Here is a 25,587-nt window from a genome sequence, read left to right as displayed (position 1 = left end):
ATCTCCGTCCTTCCCTACTGTTTGACTTTCCCTCGTCAAGCCCTGACTCTCTGTGTCTCCCCCTGCAGGGCGATGGGTAACCTGCAGCAGTCCCTGGTGTGTTTTGAGAAGCGTCTGGTGGTGGCCCATGAGTTGGGGGAGTGTGGAGGGAAGGCCCAGGCCTACGGGGAGCTGGGGGCGCTCCACAGCCAGTTGGGGAACTATGAACAGGCCATATCCTGTCTGGAGCGCCAGCTAGGCATCGCCCGCGACACCCAGGACCGATCACTAGAGGGCGACGCCAGCTGTGGCCTGGGCGTGGTCTACCAGTCCATGGGGGAATACGAGACGGCCCTGCGCTGCCACCAGAGTGACCTGGAGATCGCAGAGGAGACGGGCAGGCCCGCCCGACAGGGCCGTGCCTATGGCAACCTGGGCCTCACCTACGAGTCGCTAGGCAACTATGAGCGTGCAGTGGTGTTCCAGGAGCAGCATCTAAGTGTTGCAGCTCAGACCAACGACCTGGCGGCCAAGACCCTGGCCTACGGCAGTCTGGGGAGGACACACCACGCACTGCAGAACTACTCACAGGCTGTCATGTACCTGCAGGAAGGTGAGCAGCGGGGTTGGGGAATAGGAGGAAGGGGGGATACTCATATAGATATGTAGACTTTAGTGACATGAATGGTGTTGTGACAGCTTCCAACGGAGATTGAATATATATCTGACAGGCATGAATTATCTTGAAGTAGAGCCAAGTATAATTCTACCAAGAGCGGCATTTTTTTTTAAAAAGCTTATATTTTGTGATGCTACATTTTTTCTGTGTGTGGTCGTCTGTTTTTTATTAGCTTGTATGAGGATGTGTGTGTGTGTGTGTGTGTGTGTGTGTGTGTGTGTGTGTGTGTGTGTGTGTGTGTGTGTGTGTGAGCTCATCCCCGTGCTGCATGCCGAGGCATTTAGCATGTTTACAGACTGCCATTCTTCACACCTATATCCACTTTCAAATGAGCTGCCAAAGGATCTTTTCACACACTGTGGCTGGTAGACTCCTGCTTCTCACGCTTCATTGTCCTCTACAGATGATGGCGAAATTAAAAGCTGCAGCCTTGGCTCTCTAAAATTCATTATGTCAATAACAGTGTAGGGATTAATTGTCATAGGTAGAACGTGACAAGAAACAGCTTGCAGGACTCCGAGAGAGCTGTAGGGGGCGTGGCCATCAGTGCCATTAGCAGCCGTTATGCAGAGGCACACCCAGGACATTACTCCCCAAAGCCTGTTTGCATACAGGGAGAATGATCATCTCCTCTCCTCCAAGCCACCAGTGCTTGTAGTGACCTAGACATTGTTCCAGCCCTGCTTGTTGGGTTTTAATGGAAACAAAGGAGGCAGGCCACTCTATCTCTTCCCTGTCCTCTTACTGTCCCCTGCTCTGTCCTTGTATTGTTCTTTGGTCCAGCTATAAAAAAGCACACTACTACTTTTCCTATCCTTGACAGCCAATTATTTCTAGCCAACCTACCCAGACCAAAAAGTTGCCACGTTTTTTTTCTTCTGTTTTCCTTTTTTTTCTTATTTTTATGCCGCACGCTTGTTTTTTTGTTTTTGTATCCTGAAAAAGATTAATTGGAAGGAGGCCTAGGAAAGGAGCTCCACTTGAGTGCCTATAGTGACAGCATGTGACTTCAGCAACGCGTGTGACTTTGTGTGTGTGTGTATGTGTATGTGTATGTGTGTGTGTGTGTGTGTGTGTACATGCCTCACAGCAGCAGGGGGAGAGACACAGCAGATTTAATGCCTGCAGTATTTTCATCATATAATTTATAATTAGGTAACACTTTGTGAGGCTTTATTCTCTTTACAGTCACAATGCCTTGTGTGTGTGTGTGTATTTATACAGGAGTGTGTATCGCCCTGCTGCAAGCATGTGTGTGTGTAAAGTCAAAGGGTGCATGGGCCCCCGGAGCTGTAGTGAATCTCTTCACCAGCTGTCAGGCAGCCATTAAAGTGGTCTCTAGTTGCTCTTCATAGTGTAGCCAGTCACAGAGCCACCATCACTTCCTCATTCAGCCACCACTATGTGACTGTGCCTGCAGGGCACACCAAATGCACACATAGTGACAGTCACACTGACAGTGATGGCACGAGAGTGACACAGAAGTTAGGGCAGAGAACATAAAGAGAGGGAAGCATGTGAAAAGAGATGGAGAGAGGACACGATTCAGACACAGTGTTCACACCCCTTGACTTTTTTCACATTTTGTTGTCTTACAGCCTGAATTTAAAATGTATTAAATTGAGATATGTTTTATCACTGGCCTACACACAATACCTCATAATGTCAAAGTGTAACAGTTTTTACATTTTTTATGGATAAAAATGGAAAGCTGAAATGGGGCGGCAGCGTAGCCTAGTGGCGGCAGCGTAGCCTAGTGGCGGCAGCGTAGCCTAGTGGCGGCAGCGTAGCCTAGTGGCGGCAGCGTAGCCTAGTGGCGGCAGCGTAGCCTAGTGGCGGCAGCGTAGCCTAGTGGCGGCAGCGTAGCCTAGTGGCGGCAGCGTAGCCTAGTGGCGGCAGCGTAGCCTAGTGGTTAGAGCGTTGGACTAGTAACCGGAAGGTTGCAAGTTCAAATCTACGAGCTGACAAGGTACAAATCTGTCGTTCTGCCCCTGAACAGGCAGTTAACCCACTGTTCCTAGGCCGTCATTGAAAATAAGAATTTGTTCTTAACTGACTTGCCTAGTTAAATAAAGGTAAAAAAAAAAAAAAAAATGTCTTGAGTCAATAAGTATTCAACCCCTTTGTTATGGCAAGCCTAAATAAGTTCAGGAGTAGAAATGTGCTTAACAAGTCACATAATAAGTTGCATGGACTCTTTGTGCAATAATAGTGTTTAACATGATTTTATGACTACCTCATCTCTGTATCACACACACCTGTAAGGTCCCTCAGTCCAGCAGTGAATTTCAACCACACATTCAAACATGAAGACCAGGGAGGTTTTTCAATGCCTCGCAATGAAGGAGACCTATTGGAGATGGGTAAAACAAACAAAAAAAGCACACATTGAATGTCCTTTTGAACATGGTGAAATGAATAACTTGGATGGTGTATCAATACACCCAGTCACTACAAAGATACAGGCGTCCTTCCTATATCAGTTGTCAGAGAGGAAAGAAGCCGCTCAGGAATTTCACCGTGAGGCCAATGGTGACTTTAAAACAGTTAGAGTTTAATGGCTGTGAAAGGAGAAAACTGAGGATGGATCAACAACATTGTAGTTACTCCACAATACTGACCTAATTGGCAGAGTGTAAAGGCTGTCGTCTTCCTCTTCCTCGGACGAGGAGAGGAGAGAAGGATCGGTGGACCAATACGCAGCGAGGTAAGTAGACATAAATGAATTTATTTGAAATACAAAGACGAATACGAAAACACTTGGAAAATTACAAAATAAGAAAACGACGTAGACGAAACCTGAACATGAACTTACATAACTACACGTAGAACTCACGGACAGGAACAGACTACATCAAACGAATGAACAGCCAAACAGTCCCGTATGGTACAGACACGGACGACACAGGAGACAATCACCCACAAACAAACAGTGAGAAACAACCTCCCTATGTATGTCTCTCAGTCAGAGGAAAACGAAAACACCTGTCTCTGATTGAGAGCCATACAAGGTCAATTAACCCTTTAACCCAACATAGAAACACAACACATAGAAATGCCCACCCAGCTCACGCCCTGACCAATAAACACATACAAAATAAGAGAAAACAGGTCAGGAACGTGACACAGAGTGAATAGAAGGAAGACTGTACAGAATAATATTCTTAAACATCCATCATGTTTGCAACAAGGCACTAAAGTAATACTGCAAAAAATGTGGCAAAGCAATTCACTGGAAAATCCCAAAATAACACATTACTGAGTACCACCCTCCATATTTTCAAGCATAGTGGTGGCTGCATTATGGGTATGCTTGTAATTGTTAAGGACTGGGGAGTTTTTCAGGATAAAAAACAAATTTAATGAAGCTACGCACAGGCAAAATTCTAGAGGGAAATCTGGTTCAGTCTGCTTTCCACCAGACACTGGTGACACTCACAGAGATGAGTTCACCTTTCAGTATGACAATAACCTAAAACACAAGGCCAAATCTACACTGGAGTGTATATCTACACTGGAGTGTATATCAGAAATATCAGAACGAACAATGTCAGAGTCCGGAATATAAATATGTATCTAAATGGTGTGAATAGACAGTATGGGCAGTATATGAATAGATAAGCTGTGTACAGCAGTAGTTATATAGAATGAGCCATGACTAGAATACAGTGCATACAAATAAAGTGGGTAAAATAGTATGTAAACTGTTTTTCAGTCTCTTGGTGCCGGCTTTGATACACCTGTACTGTCTTAAGTCTGCTAGATGGTAGCAGGGTGAACAGGCTGTGGCTTGGGTGGCTGAGGTCCTTGATGATCTTCTTGAACTTCCTATGACACCAGGTGCTGTAGATGTTTTAGAGGGCGGGCATTGATGCCCCCAGTGATGCGTTGGGCTGACCACACCACCCTCTGGAGAGCCATGCGGTTGCGGGCAGTGCAGCAGGCGGTGATGCAGCCCGACAGAATGCTCTCGATGGTGTATCTGTAGAAGTTTGTGAGGATCTTAGGGGCAATGCAGAATTTCTTTAGACTCCTGAGGTTGAAGAGGCGCTGTTGCACCTTTTTCACAGCGGTGTCGATGTGGTGGGACCATTTCAGGTCCTTGGTGAAGCTTTTGACCCTCTCCACTGCGGCCGCGTCGATGTGGATTCGATGTGGAGAGGAGTGGGATCTCTCTGCACCACTCTGCCAGGGTACTAACCTCTTCCCTGTAGGCTGTCTCGACATTGTTGGTGATAAGGCATACCACTGTTGTGTCGTCAGCAAACTTGATATTAGAGTTGTAGTCGTGGGTGAACAGGGGGTATAGGAAGGGGCTGAGCACACACCCCTGGGGGGCCATTGTGTTAAGGATCAGCGTGAAGGAGATGTTGTTGCCTAGCCTCACCACCTGGGGGCGACCCGTCAGGAAATCTAGGACCCAGTTGCATAGGGAGGGGTTTAGTCCCAGGGCACTAGAGCTTGGAGGGCACTATGATGTTGAAAACCGAGTTGTAGTCAATGAACAGTATTCTCACATAGGTAATCCTCTTGTCCAGGTGGGATAGGGCAGTTTGCAGTGCAGTAGCTATCGTGTCATCAATGGATCTGTTGGTGCGGTATGCAAAACATGCAGGTTTTTCAATTGCTTTTAAAGCATCATCATAAGTCCTCGTCATATAACTCAGAGAAAGAGAGAGAGAGAGAGAGAGAGTGTGAGTGAGTGTGACTCAGAGAGATGGAGTTAGAGAAGTGAAGGGTGAGGGTGATTTCGATCCGTTTTCTCTCTCAAGCTCCCGACACTAATGAGACCTGAGTTGTCCCTGCTAGTGCTGCCACAGCTGTCAAGATGAAATGGGTTACTGAGACTAGAGGAGGCCAGTCACACACAGAGAGGGAGAAAGAGAGAGATTCTGAAAGAAAGGAAGAAAGCTGGAGGAGGGAGAAAGAGGGCAGAGAGGGAGATGGGGTTATGGAGGGATGTAAATGCTCACACACATCGCACCGATTGTGGATCTCACGTTCGTCTGTTGATAATTGTTGTGGTGTGTTTTAGGGACCACCTGCTGTAGACGTCTGATTGCCAACATTTTTCACACAATTCTACAATTCTTGGTTTGCAAATTACGTTCAGAGGTGCTAAGTACTCTCGGCTAGCAAACACTGTTTGTGTGTCTGAGCCCTTAAGGAGAGAGGGGAAGTGTTGCAGGCTTCAAAGGCGCCCGCCTCTCTGAAGGTGTACTCACAGAGCAGTGCAGATGTCTGGGGGGGAGATATGTGCTGTGCTGCTGGGCCTGGCAGGGTGGGGGTCAACTCCATTTCAATTCCAGTCAATTCAAAAAGTGAACCAAACTTCAATTCAAATTTTCCTCATTGAGAAGAATTGGAATTGGAATCGGAATGTTTGTTTACCTACTGAATTGACTGGAATGTAAATGGTATTGACCCCAACCATGGGGGCCTGGTGGAATACGAGGTTGGGTGTTCCTTCCTGGTGACGCTCTCAGGAATGTCTGGAAACGCAGAGAGAGTGAGACGAGGGCCACTTGATACATTACATGACCAAAAGTATATGGACACCTGCTCATCAAACATCTCATTCCAAAATCATGGGCATTAATATGGAGTTGGTCCCCCCTTTGCTGCTATAATAGCCTCCACTCTTCTGGGAAGGATTTCCACTAGATGTCGAAACATTGCTGCGGGGACTTGCTTCCATTCAGCCACAAGAGCATTAGTGACGTCGGGCACTGACGTTGGGCGATTAGGCCTGACTCACAGTCGCTGTTCCAATTCATCCCAAATGTGTTCGATGGGGTTGATATCAGAGCTCTGTGCTGGCCAGTCAAGTTCTTCCACACCGATCTCAAAAAAACCATTTCTGTTTGGACATCACTTTATGCACGAGGGCATTGTCATGCTGAAACAGGACCTTCCCCAAACTGTTGTAACAAAGTTGGAAGAACAAAATCGTCTAGAATGGCATTGTATGCTGTAGTGTTAAGATTTCCTTTCCCTGGAACTAAATGGCCTAGCCCGAACCAAGAAAAACAGCCCCAGACCATTATTCCTCCTCCACCAAACTTTACAGTTGGCACTATGCATTGGGGCAGGTAGCATTGTCCTGGCATCCGCCAAACCCAGATTTGTCCGTCGGACTGCCAGATGGTGAAGCGTGATTCATCACTCAAGGGAGCGCGTTTCCACTGCTCCAGAGACCAATTGCGGTGAGCTTTACACCACTCTAGCCGACGCATGGAATTGCGCATGGTGATCTTAGGCTTGTGTGTGGCTGCTCGGCCATGGAAACCCATTTCATGAAACTCCCGACGAACAGTTCTTGTGCTGATGTTGCTTCCAGAGGCAGTTTGGAACTCAGTTGTGGGTGTTGCATTCGAGGACAGACGATCCCGTTCTGTGAGCTTGTGTGGCCTACCACTTCGCTGCTGACCTGTTGTTGCTCATAGATGTTTTTACTTCACAATAACACCACTTGCAGTTGGGCGTGGCATCTCTAGCAGGGCAGAAATTTGACGGTGCCACGTTGAAAGCCACTGAACTCTTCAGTAAGGTCATTCTACTGCCAATGTTTGTCTATGGAGATTGCATGACTGTGTGCTCGATTTTATACACCTGTCAGCAACGGGTGTGCCTGAAATAGCCGAATTCACTCATTCTGGTCTCCGACTGGAGGCGAGGGTTCATATCCCTCTTCTGACACAGCTTTTCTGGGCCCCGTGTGGCTCAGTTGGTAGAGCATGGTGCTTGCAACGCCAGGGTTGTGGGTTCGTTTCCCACGGGGGGCCAGTACAAAAAAAAGTATGGATGTATGTACTTGTAAGTCGCTCTGGATAAGAGCGTCTGCTAAATGACTTAAATGTAAATGTAAATTTGAAGGGGTGTCCACATACTTTTGTATATACAGTGGGGCAAAAAAATATTTAGTCAGCCACCAATTGTGCAAGTTCTCCCACTTAAAAAGATGAGAGAGGCCTGTAATTGTCATCATAGGTACACTTCAACCATGACAGACAAAATGAGAAAAAAAATCTAGAAAATCACATTGTAGGATTTTTAATAAATTTATTTGCAAATTATGGTGGAAAATAAGTATTTGGTCACCTACAAACAAGCAAGATTTCTGGCTCTCACAGACCTGTAACTTCTTTTTTAAGGGGCTCCTCTGTCCTCCACTCGTTACCTGTATTAATGGCACCTGTTTGAACTTGTTATCAGTATAAAAGACACCTGTCCACAACCTCAAACAGTCACACTCCAAACTCCACTATGGCCAAGACCAAAGAGCTGTCAAAGTACACCAGAAACAAAATTGTAGACCTGCACCAGGCTGGGAAGACTGAATCTGCAATAGGTAAGCAGCTTGGTTTGAAGAAATCAACTGTGGGAGCAATTATTAGGAAATGGAAGACATACAAGACCACTGATAATCTCCCTCGATCTGGGGCTCCACGCAAGATCTCACCCCGTGGGGTCAAAATGATCACAAGAACGGTGAGCAAAAATCCCTGAACCACACGGAGGGACCTAGTGAGTGACCTGCAGAGAGCTGGGACCAAAGTAACAAAGCCTACCATCAGTAACACACTACGCCGCCAGGGACTCAAATCCTGCAGTGCCAGACGTGTCCCCCTGCTTAAGCCAGTACATGTCCAGGCCTGTCTGAAGTTTGCTAGAGAGCATTTGGATGATCCAGAAGAAGATTGGGAGAATGTCATATGGTCAGATGAAACCAAAATAGAACCTTTTGGTAAAAACTCAACTCGTCGTGTTTGGAGGACAAAGAATGCTGAGTTGCATCCAAAGAACACCATACCTACTGTGAAGCATGGGGGTGGAAACATCATGCTTTGGGGCTGTTTTTCTGCAAAGGGACCAGGATGACTGATCCGTGTAAAGGACAAAATGAATGGGGCCATGTATTGTGAGATTTTGAGTGAAAACATCCTTCCATCATCAAGGGCATTGAAGATGAAACGTGGCTGGGTCTTTCAGCATGACAATGATCCCAAACACACCGCCCGGGCAACGAAGGAGTGGCTTCGTAAGAAGCATTTCAAGGTCCCAGGGTGGCCTAGCCAGTCTCCAGATCTCAACCCCATAGAAAGTCTTTGGAGGGAGTTGAAAGTCTGTGTTGCCCAGCAACAGCCCCAAAACATCACTGCTCTAAAGGAGATCTGCATGGAGGAATGGGCCAAAATACCAGCAACAGTGTGTGAAAACCTTGTGAAGACTTACAGAAAACATTTGACCTCTGTCATTGCCAACAAAGGGTATATAACAAAGTATTGAGAAACTTTTGTTATTGACCAAATACATATTTTCCACCATAATTTGCTAATAAATTCATAAAAAATCCTACAATGTGATTTTCTGGATTTTTTTTCTAATTTTGTCTGTCATAGTTGAAGTGTACCTATGATGAAAATTACAGGCCTCTCTCATCTTTTTAAGTGGTAGAACTTTCACAATTGGTGGCTGACTAAATACTTTTTTGCCCCACTGTATAGTGTATAATGCCCCCCCCCCCCCCAAAAAAAAAAAACGTGTTTCCCACTGGTCACAGAAGAATAGAAAGGATACACTATATCATTCTACCTAATATAAACCTAGTATCCACAGCCTTGCATGGTCAGCAGCCCAATTCAAAGCACAGCTTGCGTGCTGTGCTGTTAGCACCTCAAATGTGACATGTGGCCAAGTGTTTTGTCCTTTTTCATAATTTCCCTCCGTGGACTGTCTGTTTCATCACAGTAATTGGGTGAAACCAAGCAGTCGGCAGGCAGGCTGAGTACAGATGCAACAATGCGACATACGCATCACCCCTTGAGGGATTGAAACAGGAAAACAAACAGCATTCTCACCAGCTGATCTGACAAAGCCACGCTAAATGAACACAGGAAAAATATCCCTGTGTTTCTGCTGAATCTCAGAGGAAGTTTATGGACCAGTGTGATGAGCTACACAAAGAGTTTCAAGACAGGATGTATCTATCCTCTGTGTTTTGTATCTCCAGTGTGTGTGTGGTTAAGTGGATGATATGTGTTGGTTCTTTGCTCTAATGTATGAGTGTGTAATCGAAGAGTACGGCAGTGTTGTCTCTACACTCTATTAAACCTCGAATGTTTGGTTAGTCCTGCACATCCTTTATACAGAAGCATTAAGTGTGTGTTTGTGTTTGCTCAGCCACTCAATCCTTACAATTGATTACTAGGTACCCAGATTAGTGCCCTAACAGCCTCTTAGTGTGTGTGTGTGTGTGTGTGTGTGTGTGTGTGTGTGTGTGTGTGTGTGTGTGTGTGTGTGTGTGTGTGTGTGTGTGTGTGTGTGTGTGTGTGTGTGTGTGTGTGTGTGTGTGTGTGTGTGTGTGTGTGCGTGCGTGCGTGTGTGTGTGTGTGAGAGCCCCAGACTGAGTTGTATTTTTACAACTGAGGCCAAATATTCAAGCCAGTTCACTGTCAGAATATCAGTACCACGCTATGCTTACATCTGTTACCCTGAAAGATACCTGAGTGCCTGACCATAGCTCTAAATTATTTATAATCCCTATCTCTCTATCTCTTTATTTCTCTTGCTCTCTCTTTCTTTCCTCCCTCCCTCTCCAGGCCTACGACTGGCAGAGCAGCTGGCTCGGCGTGAGGACGAGGCTAAGATCCGCCATCGTCTGGGGCTGTCTCTGTGGGCCAGTGGGAACCTGGAGGAGGCCCAGCACCAGGTACACATCTGACATGAACCTCTCCTCACACACAACATACACACTACACAGGGTTACACTTACACACTCACATCTGTATGTGTAGAGAGAGATCATGTATAGAAAGGGAGGAGAAGGAAAGTGAAAATGATGGAGCGATGAGAGAAGAAGATGGCCTGATGGAGGGAGCGAAAGGAAGGTTGTTTAAGGGATTGTCTAAGATTTAAAGAGATTGTTATCATCCCACCATTTTAGTTGTGTTGTCATCAGTTATTCATGTTGTTCTCGTTTGTCATTCTGAGAAAGAGAGAGAAACAACATTGTACATACCACGAATATGTATCTGTTTATTTAGATCCCCTACTATTCCTACAGTATTTGCACATTGCTTAAACACTGTACATAGCTGATGATAATATAACACTTGAAAAGTCTTTCTTTTTAAAAAACTTTTTGAGTGCAATATTTACTGTGTCCTCACTTTTGTTTGTTTATTTCACTTGCTTTGGCAATGAAAACACATGTTTCCCATGCCGATAAAATCCTATTTGAATTGAATTGAATTGAATTGAGAGAGATACAAAGGAGACAATTCTGCTTGAACACAACTCAATTCTGTTCAGTTTATCCAGTTCCTGAATCTGTAAACTCTATCTTCTCTCTTTCCTCTCTGTCAACATCTATTACAAGGACCTTATCCCCATACCCCTCAGGCTTAACCTGTCAAACAGATGTTAGCCAAAGCAACAGTATTTTGTCACACCCCAGTTCATTCCCAGGCAATTCAGTAATGTTTGGGATATTTCCTCCAGTCATTGTAGGGTGTGTTGTTGGTGGAAAAAGGAAAGGACGTAGTTGTCCTCAGAGTATAGATGAGATGATTATTCATGAGGAAGCAGGGAGGGTGGTACTGCTGGTGGTATAGCTATATGACCTTGGTAAATACCCTGACCCACTTCAGGGCTGATTTACTAAGCGCACTATGTCCCACTATGCAATATTACTGCACTTGACATTCATACATCAACCGTACTGTTGGAATGAGATGACTTGAACCCATGTTCCTCTATATGCACATTTAAACCCAAATGTTTTTCAATACCCTCACTCTGTTACGCCTTGTTCTCTGTGGCGGAGAGATTTTACCTGACGACACTTCAATCAGATTTGTGAGAATACATGGTGTCATTTTGTCACTGCTGGAGAGGATATGGGATTAATAGATGGAATGTAATGGGTTTGATGTTTTACAGCTCATAACTTCTATCAGTGAGGGTGAACGTAGCCCAAGGGAAAAGACATGGTGAGAGTCATTTCAGGCATCGCACATGTGCAACTGTCATGGTGTGAAAATGTCGGATAAAAGTCATGTTAATCATCAGTTATATTGGTTCATAAATGGGCAGTGGTGTAAAGTACCTAAGTAAAAATACTTTAAAGTACTACTTAAGTAGTTTTTTGGGGTATCTGTACACTACTTTACTATTTCTATTTTTGACAACTCTTACTTTTACTTAATGCACTTTTTACTCCATACATTTTCCCTGACACCCAAAAGTACTCGTTGTATAGTGAATGGTTAGCAGAGCAGAAAAGGGTCCAATTCACACACTCATCAAGAGAACATCCTTGGTCATCCCTACTGCCTCTGATCCGGTGGACTCACTAAACACAAATGCTTAATTTGTAAATGATGTCTGTGTGTTGGAGTCTGCCCCTGGTTATCTGTCATTTAAAAAAATGTAAAAAATAAAATGGTGCCGTCTGGTTTGCTTAATATAAGGAATTTGTATTATTTACTTTTACTTTATTTTTTTGCCTCAGCCAGGGGTTCTATGACTACCGAGATCAGAGCAGGAGATAAAGAACAGCCTTGACGACAGCCTCTACCGATAGGAAATGGCCTTCTAGGCAGAGTTCCTCTGTCCAGTGTCTGTGTTCTTTTGCCCATCTTAATCTATTATTTTTATTGGCCAGTCTCTGATATGGCTTTTTCTTTGCAACTCTGCCTAGAAGGCCAGCGTCCCGGAGTCGCCTCTTCACTGTTGATGTTGAGACACTGTTGGTGTTTTGCGGGTAGTATAATGAAGCTCCCAGTTGAGGACTTGTGAGGCGTATGTTTCTCAAACTAGACACTCTAATGTACCTGTCCTCTTGCTCAGTTGTGCACCGGGGCCTCCCACTCTTTCTATTCTGGTTAGAGACAGTTTGCACTGTTCTGCGAAGGAAGAGTACATAGCGTTGTATGAGATCTTCAGTTTCTTGCCAATTTCTCGTATGGAAGAGCCTTCATTTCTCAGAAGAAAGGTCTTTGTTTTTGGCCATTTTGAGCCTGTAATTGAACCCACAAGTGCTGATGCTCCAGATACTCAACTAGTCTAAAGAAGGCCAGTTTTATTGCTTCTTTAATTAGAACAACAGTTTTCACCTGTGCTAACATAATTGCAAAAGGGTTTTCTAATTATCAATTAGCCTTTTAAAATGATAAACTTGGATTAGCTAACACAACGTGCCATTGGAACACAGGAGTGATGGTTGCTGATAATGGGCCTCTGTACGCCTATGTAGATATTCCATTAAAATCTGCCGTTTCTAGCTACAATAGTCATTTACAACATTAATGTCTACACTGTATTTCTGATAAATTGAATGTTATTTTAATGGACCAAAAATGTGCTTTTCTTTAAAAAACAAGGATATTTCTAAGTGACCCCAAACTTTTGAATGGTAGTGTATATATATCTTCAAACAGTCCATTTATATTTTCCAACGGGGCTATACATTTGGGTGAGGTTTTTTTCTCGCCTGAGTAGCCTCATTTCACTGCCAAAAATAAAATGAAACCATCTAGTGTTCAGCGAAATACAGTTGAAGTCGTAGGTTTACATACACCTTAGCCAAAAACATTTAAACTCAGTTTTTCACAATTCCTGACATTTAATCCTAGTAATAATTCCCTGTCTTAGGTCAGTTAGGATCTCCACTTTATTTTAAGAATGTGAAATGTCAGAAGAATAGTAGAGAGAATGATTTATTTCAGCTTTTATTTATTTTATCACATTCCCAGTGGGTCAGAAGTTTACATACACTCAATTAGTATTTGGTAGCATTGCCTTTAAATTGTTTAACTTGGGTCAAATGTTTCGGGTAGCCTTCCACAAGCTTCCCACAATAAGTTGGAGACAGAACGCGTCTCCTCCCTGAGCGGTATGATGGCTGCGTGGTCCCATGGTGTATATACTTGCGTACTATTGTTTGTACAGATGAACGTGGTACCTTCAGGCATTTGGAAATTGCTCACAAGGATGAACCAGACTTGTGGAGGTCTACAATTATTTTATTGAGGTCTTGGCTGATTTCTTTTGATTTCCCCATGATGTCAAGCAATTAGGCATTGAGTTTGAAGGTAGGCCTTGAAATACATCCACAGGTACACCTCCAATTGACTCAAATTATGTCAATTAGCCTATCAGAAGCTTCTAAAGTCATTTTCCAAGCTGTTTAAAGGCACAGTCATCTTAGTGTATGTACACTTCTGATCCACTGGAATTGTGATACAGTGAATTGTAAGTGAAATAATCTGTCTGTAAACAATTGTTGGAAAGATTACTTGTGTCATGCATCAAGTAGATGTTGTAACCGACTTGCCAAAACTATAGTTTGTTAAGAATACATTTGTGGAGTGGTTGAAAAACGAGTTTTAATGTCTCCAACCTAAGTGTATGTAAACTTCCGACTTCAACTGTAACAACACAATGTCAAATACAGGAAGCCTAGTCAAATAATTAACATCCAATCACATTAACCGTTACTCTCTCGTGGGAATTCCACTAACGGTCCGTATGTACCCGGGAAAGACCCAAACAACAGACAGGGACTTTGGACCATCAAAGAGGCGCAAATATGATGAGAACTACATTGATTTGGCGTTCACTTATGTTGGGAGTAGTGCCTTTCCTCAGCCACAGTGTGTTATATGTGCAAAAGTACTATCTCACAACTCAATGAAGCCTTGTACTCTTGCGCAGACATCTAGAAACAAAACATGCCAATTTGGAAAATAAGCCACGGGAGTTTTTTCAGTGAGAATTAAGACGACTTTCGAGTAAGACATGTTTAAAAGCAATAGATACCATTAATAAGAAGGGGTTAGAAGTGTCTTATATAATGAGCTACCGAGTGGACAGGCAAGCCCCATACTATTGTGGAGGACTTAATTCTTCCTGCTGCCGCGGATATGGCTCGGACAATGCTAGGGGAAAAGTAAAAAAAAACAGACAATATACAGACAATGCCTTCATCAAACAACACTGTTTCACAACGCAATCAGTGACATGGCAGGAGATCTTTTGAAACAATTACTGCTTCGCATACAAGCCAGTGAATTCTATGCGTTACAGCTGGATGAGTCAACAGACGTGGCGGGCCTGGCACAGCTCTTGGTATATGTCCGTTACGTTTATGGGGGGGTCAATTAAGGAAGACATGCTCTTCTGCAAACCACTGGAAACCAGGACAGCAGGAGAGGATATTTTTAAAGTACAGGACAGCTTTGTGACATCAAATGGACTTTGGTGGTCAAGATGTGTTGGTATCTGTACTGATGGCACAAAAGCCATGACAGGAGACATAGTGACATCGAGACATAGTGGCGTCAGTTGCTCCCGACGCCACTTGTGTACATTCCAGCATCCACCGAGAGGCTCTTGCTGCCAAAGGAATGCCTGACAGCTTGAAAGACGTTTTGAGCATTACAGTGAAAATGATTAACTTTGTTAAAGCAAGGCCCCTGAACTCTTGTGTATTTTCTGCACTATGCAATGATATGGGCAGCGACCATGTAACACTTTTACAACATACAGAAGTGCGCTGGTTATCAAGGGGCAAAGTATTGACAAATTTTTTGGAATTGAGAGACTTAAAGTTTTCTTTACTGACCATCATTTTCACTTGTCTGACGTTTTGCATGATGACGAGTTTCTCACACGACTGGCCTATCTGGGCGAATTTTTTTCTCCCCTGAAGGATCTGAATCTAGGTTACAGGGACTCTCCGCAACTATATTCAATGTGATGGACAAAATTGAGGCTATGATTAAGAAGTTGGAGCTCTTCTCTGTCTGCATTAACAAGGACAATACACAGGTCTTTCCATCATTGTATGATTTCTTTTGTGTGCAAATGAACTCAAGCTTATCAGCAATGTGAAGTTTGATAGATCAAATCACTTGAGTGAGTTGGGTGCGCAATTAGGCAGGTACTTTCCCGAAACGGATGACACAAACAACTGGATTCGTTATCCCTTTCATGCCCTGCCTCCAGTCCACTTACCGATATCTGAACGAGAGCCTCATCAAAATTGCAACAAGCGGTTCTGTGAAAATTGAATTTAATCAGAAGCCACTGCCAGATTTCTGGAGTATCATGCCATGGCAAATCGCGCTGTTAAGACACTGATGCCCTTTGCAACCACGTACCTATGTGAGAGTGTATTCTCGGCCCTCACTAGCATGAAAACTAAATACAGGCACAGACTGTGTGTGGAAAATGATTTAAGACTGAGACTCTCCAATACAACCCAACATTGCAGAGTTATGTGCATCCTTTCAAGCCTGCCCTTCTCATTAACCTGTGGTGGGTTATTCACCATTTTTGATGAACAAATAAAGTTTTATATGTAAGATGGCTAAATAAAGAGCAAAATTATTGATTATTATTTGTGCCCTGGTCTTATAAGAGCTCTTTGTCACTTCCCACGAGCCGGGTTGTGACGACAACTCACACTTATTCTTACATTTATTAAACATATCGTATAGTGTGTGTGTGTGGCAGGCTTACAATGATGGCAAAAAACAGCATTTGAGAGTGCGCTGACCCTGGTGCTAGAGGAGGTACGCAGCTGGAGGTTGAATGTTTGAGAGGGTACAGGACTATAACAAGTTTGGGAACCAGTGCTCTAGACTAACTTTTAGCTTCACGTTCTCGGAGGTAAGCTCGTCGTTTTTAGTCTCCAATTTGGTAAGCCGCTTATCGATGTCGGTTAATGATGTTTCCATATCCTTTATTTTTGGGGTTTGTGTCGCGATAGTTGTTTGTAGTGTTGCGATAGTTGACTGGACTTCTGTCATAAATTCAGCTCTTAGACTTGACACTGAGGAACAAAGTTTGGTCATGAAATCAGAGCGTAATGTAGCCATTTCTGCGTGGATGGTGAATAGTATCTCCATAACGTTAGCATCCGCCATCTTGTTGCTAGTCTTCGTCGTGTCTTCTTGTTTACCGCTTCGTCTCGTTTTCCCGGTTCCAGACATATCCAAGAATGCCACCCAAATGTTGCTAGAGCCAGTAGGAGTGCAAAGTGTGTTCTCATTTTGACAGATAAACGGTTAAAACATAAAAGTATAAAACCTTAGTGGAGATGCCTCGGAACGCATCTTTACGTAGCCATGTTGAAACCGCACCCCGTGTTGGATCATTCTTGATACACACAGGAAACTGCGTTTCAGTTCCTGACACAAACCGGTGCGCCTGGCACGTACTACCATACCCCGTTCAAATGCACATAAATCTTTTGTCTTACCCATTCACCCTCTGAATGGCACACATACACAATCCATGTCTCAATTGTCTCAAGGCTTAAAATTAATTTAACCTGTCTCCTCCCCTTCATCTACTCTGATTGAAGTGGATTGAAGTGGATAACAAGTGACATCAATAAACGATCATAGCGTTCACCTGGATTCACCTGGTCAGACTATGTAATGGAAAGAGTTCTTCATGTTTTGTACACTCAGTGTAAATGTCCTATACCCCTATTTTTGATATTAGCTTTATAGCATGTAGGTAGGACATTGCAGACACAGCATTTTTGTTTTCTTTTAGCAGTGTGGGAAATTAGTTTCCCTCTTAATGGGATGTCTGTATGCCCAGCAATCAGCCTGCAGCCATATCAGCAGAATCAGCCAGCCCAGCCTGGACAACAAGCACTAAGGCTGCACAACCACACTCTGCTCTCTCTCTCTCGCCCTCTCTCCTCTCATCTGATATACTTTACTGGCTGACCTTGGGGATAGACCTGGCTAGGTGTAACCACCTCACCATTCACACACACACACATACATGCCTGATTCATTCCAATTCCATCCCTTCCATGTGCAAGTACCAGGGCAGCAGCTATCTGAATGGTTGGTGTGCGTAGTTTAGTGTCAATGGTGGCCTCTTACAGACTGGATTTGGAGGTGGAACATTCTCAGTCATCTTAAAGGCCTGCCAACAGAGGAGGAATAGGAAATCAATACCAACTCCTATGAATCAGCACTCCTGGCTGGCCTGGACTTCTAGTGTGCAGCATAGCACAGCACAGCCTCCGCCCACACTCTGTCTGCCCTACCACCTCTCCCCCCTCTCCCTCTCCTTCTCCCTCTCCAGGCTAATAGTGTCTGGGACTGAACAGAGAAAATAAGTCTTGAGAGGGATCAGGGAGACATAGTGTTCTGTGGACACACTGTTTCCCTCGAAGACATTGTGTGTCTTGGAAGCCCAGGCGATGGCTTAGCATCTTCAGTTCCCTCTCTCTTGTCTGGGTGGATGAGATGAGAGGGGAGGGTGTCTGTATTGAATATCAGACCTGTGTTTAAGAGAGGGAGCTGAGGGAGCTGTGCTGATATCAAATATAATTTACACTGAGGAGGGCTTCTGCCATCTAATGTCTTCTTTCTGCTACTGCATGTCTCTGTCTGAGCTCTTATCTCTCTACCTTTGAGTCGCTCATGGAGTGAACAGTGAACAGAGGGTGTACTATACAGTAACTGATCGTTATCTGTGGTTGTGTTATTTGTCCTGCAGCTCTACCGAGCATCTGCGTTGTTTGAGACCATTCGTCATGAGGCCCAGCACAGCACCGACTACAAACTTTCTCTGTTTGACCTGCAGACCTCCTCCTACCAGGCACTCCAGAGGGTCCTTGTCAGCCTAGGTATTGTTACGCGATCCATTTCCCGCATTCCGTCCTCACCGTTCCTCCCTCTTTCATTCTGTCTGCTATTCTCTTACTTTCTTTTCATGTTCCTGCCTATCTTTACCTATTAGTTGCAAAATATTTACACTACTACACATTTGTACGTGTTCACTCGCTGATAGCTAGAAAATCTAGCGTTGACATTTGACCCTCTGCTGTCCAGGCCACCATGACGAGGCGTTGGCGGTGGCAGAGCGGGGTCGGACGCGGGCCTTTGCTGACCTGCTGGTGGAGAGGCAGACAGGCCAGCAGGACTCAGACCCCTACACCCCAGTCACAGTGGAGCACATCCTGGACACGGTGAACAGCCAGAGGGCCCTGGTGCTCTACTTCTCCATGGCTGCTGGGTACCTGTACAGCTGGCTGCTGGCTCCAGGAGCAGGTAAGACCTGGGGGAGAGGGAGGCGGATATCAACTAACTCAGTTCCTCTGTGTGCTGATACAATGAACTGTAAGGGTACTATGTAAATCTGTACAAATCTATTATGCCACATTATAGAAAACATTATACAGACACAAAACACACACATACACACTCAATCAAACATTGAATTTCATCTTGATTGTGCTTTGTTTAGCTGTGAGTCCTGGAGGGCGTGGCTTGTGTTCAGAGGGTAAGAAAGCCTTGCCTCTCAGGGCACCTGCCGATGAACCATGGTAACCGAGAATGACAGAGCCAAACAGCACTTGCACAATGAATCAACATCCTCACACACAATTCAACAGGGAAACACACACACCTACTCTTGTGCGCACACACACATAATCTCTCACACAAACAAGCTTTGCTGCCTTTAGTATTGAGTAGGCTACTCCATAGCCTTTCTCTCTCACCAAAGAGAATAGAGGGGGCTTTGAAGCCCAGTCATAGCTCTCGCCTGACTGACAGCTCTGGCTGCCAGGGAGACTGCTAGCCTGTGCTTCTCTTTTAGCCCTACTAGACAAAGTGTGAATGAAAGCTGTGAGCCATAATAACACACGCCCACCAGCCTTGATTGGTTAATAAAATCCAGAGCCAAGGCTGCCGTGTCTAATAGTAGTAATATAGACGGGTGTAGTACTGCAGAGGGAAATGAAAGGTTGAAAGAGCTGCCTCTTGCCTGAGGTCACCATTCCTGTAATCAGCCCTCTGCTCTCTCTCTCCCCCTGGCATACACATAGCACAGGACCTGGGTCAAAGGAACCGTTAGTCAGTAAAGGGACTCCTCTAATAAATGAACTGGTGTACAGCCTGTCTGCCAACTCACAGATGTGAACATATTCAAAGCCTAACTCAACCCCCACACGCAGTATCTACCACCAACACTGCTGTGGTAGTCCCCCCTCCTCCCTCCCTTCTCCCCCAACATCTCAGCTCCCATGGCACGGAGCAGATGGCACAGGCAGCCACTCTTATATTTTATTGAACGTTATTTGTTTATTCATTTTGCTCTGCAGATGTGCTAGTTTATGTAGCGTAACTTACAGTTTTGCAGCGTGCAATCTCTACATATGTTCTCTTATTGTTAACACGTTTGGTGGCCTGAAGACAGCTAAACTGGTTTTATTACACTTTCATTGTAGTGGAATAAGTCCACTAGTGCTGTGTGCATCATGACATAGTGTATTGTAGTGCTATTCATTTTCCCATTGTGATATGACCAATACATTTAACTTGTTGGCAATAATCTCTTTCTCCTTTTCTTTTTCTCTCTCTCCTTCTCCAAGGCATCCTGAAGTTCCATGAGGTGTACTTGGGAGAGGGCGTGACAGAGGGTGGGCCAGACCTCCATGAGGGCGGGGGAGGGGGTGTGGCCAGCGGCTCGTCTCTGGAGCAGCACATTGCCAGTGCTCGGGAGGCCCTGGGGGTAGAATCCTACTACAGCAGGTAATACACACACACACACACAAACACACACGCACACCTCCACCACTTGGAGCTCAGAATATACCATGCATGCTATAGAGTGGGCACTGGCTGATGCACATAGAGGGATGCTGCTCTGTATGCAGTCTCAAGGAGTCATTCTCCCGAGTGCATGGTGTGATGACAGGACCCCGATATCTGTCTAAACAACTGCTCTCTGCTCCCACTGGGAACCAATGAGACAGAATAATGGCTCTCTGGATGCCCACCGGACTCACTTAACAAATACTGTCTGGGACTGGGAGACAGGAAAACACAGCAGACAGGTTACTGAGGGCAGAGAAGAGGAAGAAGATAGAGATGAGGAAAGGAGGAAGGCAGAGAGATACAGAGGGAAATGGATGGAGTGATATGCAGGGGTGGTAGGAGACTTGTTAGACGGACTATGCGTAATTTGAAGTGACCTTGAAAAAGGAACAGTTAATGACAAATAAATTAAGTGAGCAATCAAACTGCAGGTTTACTTCAGGGCACGGGTTGGAACCACAATTATTTTCTAATCATTTAGTTCTGAACAGAACCACTATTTTTTTTGTTCCCAATCAGCAAAATAAAGTTCTGAACCGCTTCGAACCTTGAAGCGCTGGCCATCTTGTTATGACATGCATTATCTGAATCAGGCCCACAGAATCATAGCCTACCTATGGAGGAGCGGGTTCTATGGAGGAACTTTGAATGTCCTTTGAACTAAATTGGGCCCGAACGCTGGACTAGAGCTAGCTAGCTAACAAGTTTGTGTGTGAACAGCACCGGAATTAAAAACACCTCTTACCTTTCTGTAGTTGATAAACCCAATGTGAAACGTGATAACTATAGTATCCTTAACTAGCATTGAAAAACTGAATCCATTCTTCTCAAATTTAAAATCCCTCTCTTCTCTTTTGAATCAGGATTGTAACGTCAGTACAGTAACCTGTGCTTCGTGGGGGGAGGGGCAGGAAGCCTACAAAGCACACACACACTGGCAAAGATTTCCAGCTGTCAGGCAGACAGGGGAAGAGGTTTCTGAGTGACAGAGTGAGGACTTTGTATAGGCACTTTGTTGCTGTTTTTTGTGGGACTGAAATTTTGAAACCAGAAATGAAAACGATGTTATATACCAATTCTCATGGTTTGAATATAACCGTTCTGTACCGGCACAGTTGAGATCACTTTCTTCCTGTTTCTGTTCCTCTAAAGGTTTTGTTATTTTACGGTTTTCGGTTCCAACCCCTGCTTCAAGTGCCTTCACTGTACTTCTGAGTCTCACTGAACTTCCACGTAAACGTTTCCTTATCATTCTCTTCTGGTGACTGCTAAAATAAAGAAAACACCAACATAAAGTGTCTTAATAGGGCGTTGGGCCACCACGAGCCTCCAGAACAGCTTCAATGCACCTTGGCATAGATTTTACAAATGTCTATTGCAGGGATGTGACACGATTCTTCGACGAGAAATTCCATAATTTAGTGTTTTGTTAATGGTGTGTTTAGTTGATGGTGGTGGAAAACGCTGTCTCAGACGCCACTCCAGAATCTCCCATAAGTGTTCAATTGGGTTGAGATCTGATGACTGAGACAGCAAATATGGCTTATGGTTTACAAGGTTTTCCTGCTCATCAAACCATTCAGTGACCACTGATGACCTTTGGATAGGGGCATTGTCATCCCATGGGGGCATAGCCATTGTAGCCAAAAGAATGGCCTGCCCAGCATTTTAGTGCATGACTCTAAGCATGATGGGATGTTAATTGCTTAATTACCTCAGAAACCACACCTGTGTTGAAACACCTGCTTTCAATATACTTTGTATCCCTCATTTACTCATGTGTTTCCATTATTTGGGCAGTTGCCTGTACATTTTGCTTGATTTATGCAACATTTCAAGTTGACACACATTTTTCAAATTAGGATTCAGCCTTTAGTGGCCATCCAGTGTGCCCACTGCCAATCCCCAGCCTGCCGTGCCCTCCTGCCCCATTACTGAGTAATTTACTGCTCCAATGGGAGGAAGCCCACATGCCACTACGCCTGGCTAGCCACAATATGGCACCACTTACCGCCCCATTCACTTTTCACAGAGGATATAGAGAGGGGGACAGAGGAGGGAAGTGGGAGGGGGAGATAGCGGGAGGGAGACAGAAACAGAGAGAGTACTATTACCGAGAAAAAGGAGGGATGGCAGAGGGGGGATGAGAGAGGGAGGGGTAATAACTCCACAGTAGCATCCATATTTGGGAAGAATGTGTCTCCTCAGTCCTCATTAATAAAACCAGTCTACCATAGAGTCTATCCCTTTCCCCACTGCCCATCTCTCCATACCTTCTGACCTGTATTGTACAGTATTCTATGTACCTTCACCACCTACTAGCATGTGTTACTGCACATGCCGTGTGTTAGAGAGATGTGGACAGAGAGGGGCCTTCTTGGGAATGGATCTCAGAGAGAGGCTACAGCGAATATATGGATTAGTGGAGAGAAAGAATGAGAGAGATTTTAGATGAGAGCACCAGTTCCCATGGTTTAATTTGGAACCGATGAGAGCAGTGAGCTGACAGAGGAAAATGGAAGCGGTTTGGATGGGATGGGGGTAAAAGTGGGGGGCAGGGTGGATAGATAGAGGGGTGTATGGGGAGAGAAGGGGTGTAGACAGAAAGGGGGTAGAGGATGGAGTAACAGAACAGACTCCCTGCTGGGTGCTGGCTAGATCAGCATTAGCAGCATATAAAAGGGAGGATTTAACTCTGCTTCCTGTCAGGGCTCTTTCTGGACCATGCCTGGGAAACTGGGCTGGGCGTGTCTGTGTGTGTGTGTGAGCAGGAGTGTGTGTGGGCATGCAGGCATGTCTAACAGTATAATTTCTCTCTCTTTCTCTCTCTCCCCCCCTCTATCACTCTCTCTCTCTCTTTTTCTCCCCCCCTCAATCTCTCTCTTTTTCTCTCCCCCTCTCTTTTGCTCTCTCTCTCAGGGGTTGTTCTAGCAGTGAGACAGAGAGTGAGGCAGGGGACCTGTTGGACCAGCAGTTTGAGGAGCTCAACAACAAACTCAACTCTGTGACTGACCCCACAGGCTTTCTCCGTATGGTGTCCAGAAACAACCTGTTCAACAGGTGAGACAGACACTGTGTGAGACACTGACCTCCAAGAGCAGTTAGTTAGAGGACTTCAGTGGAGAAAGAGAGCCTTTATCATTCATCTCTAATTCCCCCACATTCCCATAATAAGAAACCTATCTGATGGTGGACAGGATCCTGTTAGGTAGGGGAATTCATTAGAATATTAGCTTTCTGTGAAAATAGTATTGTTATGCTGATGAAGGAGGACCCAAAAGCGACGTAATAGAAACAGAGTCTTTATTCCATTCTTAAACAAACAATGATTCTCCTGGATCTTCTCAAAGGTAATTCCAACACAGGAAACTGAAAACCTCTTGTCAGTAGAGAGGAACGACTGGAGACGCGACCACAGACTGCAGGTCGCTTCAGGAGGACACAGACCGTAGCTGACATAGACACCTGCTCACACGCAGCATCTGACAAAGGCAAAAAAACACGACAGGGCGCAACAAGGACACAGAACAGCAAACCTCAAACAAGAATCCGACAAAGACAGAAGCAGAAAACAGAGGGAGAAATAGGGACTCTAATCAGAGGGCAAAATAGGGGACAGGTGTGAAAGAGTAAATGAGGTCGTTAGGAGAATGAGAAACAGCTGGGAGCAAGAACGGAACGATAGAGAGAGAGAGCGGGAGAGGGAAAGAGGGAGGAGGAGAGAGAGGAATAGAAAGAGGGAAAGAACCTAATAAGACCAGCAGAGGGAAGCACAGGGACAAGACATGATGATCAAAGACAAAACATGACAGTACCCCCCCACTCACCGAGCGCCTCCTGGCGCACTCGAGGAGGAACCCTGGCGGCAACGAAGGAAATCATCAATCAACGAACGGTCCAGCACATCCCGAGATGGAACCCAACTCCTCTCCTCAGGACCGTAACCCCCCCAATCCACTAAGTACTGGTGACCACGTCCCCGAGAACGCATGTCCATGATCCTCCGTTCCTTGTAAATAGGTGCGCCCTCGACAAGAACGGGAGGGGGGGAGGGAAGACGAACGGGGGCGCGAAGAAAAGGCTTGACACAAGAGACATGGAAGACAGGGTGGACGCGACGAAGATGTCGCGGAAGAAGCAGTCGCACAGCGACAGGATTAACGACCTGAGAGACACGGAACGGACCAATGAACCGCGGCGTCAACTTGCGAGAAGCTGTCGTAAGGGAAAGGTTACGAGTGGAAAGCCACACTCTCTGACCGCGACAATACCTAGGACTCTTAATCCTACGTTTATTGGCGGATCTCACAGTCCTCCCCGCAGACGAAGGCAGACCGGTAATAAAGTCTAAGGCGATGTGAGAACGTGAACGAGAAGGAATGGGAAGCGGTCTGAGACGACCGGCAGGAGGAGAGTTACCTGACTTAATCTGCGCGCAGTCCGAACAAGCAGCCACGAAACGGCGCGTGTCCCGCTCCTGAGTAGGCCACCAAAACCGCTGGCGAATAGAAGCAAGCGTACCCCGAACGCCGGGGTGGCCAGCTAACTTGGCAGAATGAGCCCACTGAAGAACAGCCAGACGAGTAGAGACAGGAACGAACAGAAGGTTACTAGGACAAGCGCGCGGCGACGCAGTGTGAGTGAGTGCTTGCTTTACCTGTCTCTCAATTCCCCAGACAGTCAACCCGACAACACGCCCTTCAGGGAGAATCCCCTCGGGTTCGGTAGAAACCACAGGAGAACTAAAGAGACGGGATAAAGCATCAGGCTTGGTGTTCTTATTTCCCGGACGATAGGAAATCTCGAACTCGAAACGAGCGAAAAACAATGCCCAACGAGCTTGACGTGCATTAAGTCGTTTGGCAGAACGGATGTACTCAAGGTTCTTATGGTCAGTCCAAACGACAAAAGGAACGGTCGCCCCCTCCAACCACTGTCGCCATTCGCCTAAGGCTAAGCGGATGGCGAGCAGTTCGCGGTTACCCACATCATAGTTGCGTTCCGATGGCGACAAGCGATGAGAAAAGTAAGCGCAAGGATGGACCTTATCGTCAGACTGGAAGCGCTGGGACAGAATGGCTCCCACGCCCACCTCTGAAGCGTCAACCTCGACAATGAATTGTTTAGTGACGTCAGGAGTAACAAGGATAGGGGCGGATGTAAACCGCTTCTTGAGGAGATCAAAAGCTCCCTGGGCGGAACCGGACCACTTAAAGCAAGACTTGACAGAAGTCAGAGCTGTGAGAGGGGCAGCCACTTGACCGAAATTACGAATGAAACGCCGATAGA

The 25,587-nt window shown here is 45.4% G+C and overlaps 1 protein-coding gene across 2 annotated transcripts in view; it reads left to right on the top strand.

Moving 5' to 3' along the window:
- LOC129826333 (tetratricopeptide repeat protein 28-like) overlaps positions 1-25,587 on the top strand; it is a 255,197-nt gene that overhangs the window by 210,308 nt on the left and 19,302 nt on the right. For both annotated transcript variants that reach the window (XM_055886932.1, XM_055886931.1), the window contains exons 8-13: positions 69-592; positions 10,261-10,370; positions 18,194-18,323; positions 18,529-18,747; positions 20,073-20,232; positions 23,218-23,358. In XM_055886932.1, coding sequence (XP_055742907.1) covers positions 69-592; positions 10,261-10,370; positions 18,194-18,323; positions 18,529-18,747; positions 20,073-20,232; positions 23,218-23,358 — 1,284 coding nt within the window. The remainder of the gene's footprint in view (positions 1-68; positions 593-10,260; positions 10,371-18,193; positions 18,324-18,528; positions 18,748-20,072; positions 20,233-23,217; positions 23,359-25,587) is intronic.

This window comes from Salvelinus fontinalis, chromosome 28, assembly GCF_029448725.1.
Source record: "Salvelinus fontinalis isolate EN_2023a chromosome 28, ASM2944872v1, whole genome shotgun sequence".
In the NCBI taxonomy this organism is placed as follows: domain Eukaryota; kingdom Metazoa; phylum Chordata; class Actinopteri; order Salmoniformes; family Salmonidae; genus Salvelinus; species Salvelinus fontinalis.
Note: the sequence above shows the minus strand (reverse complement) of the source record. Positions and strands in the feature narration are given on the sequence as shown.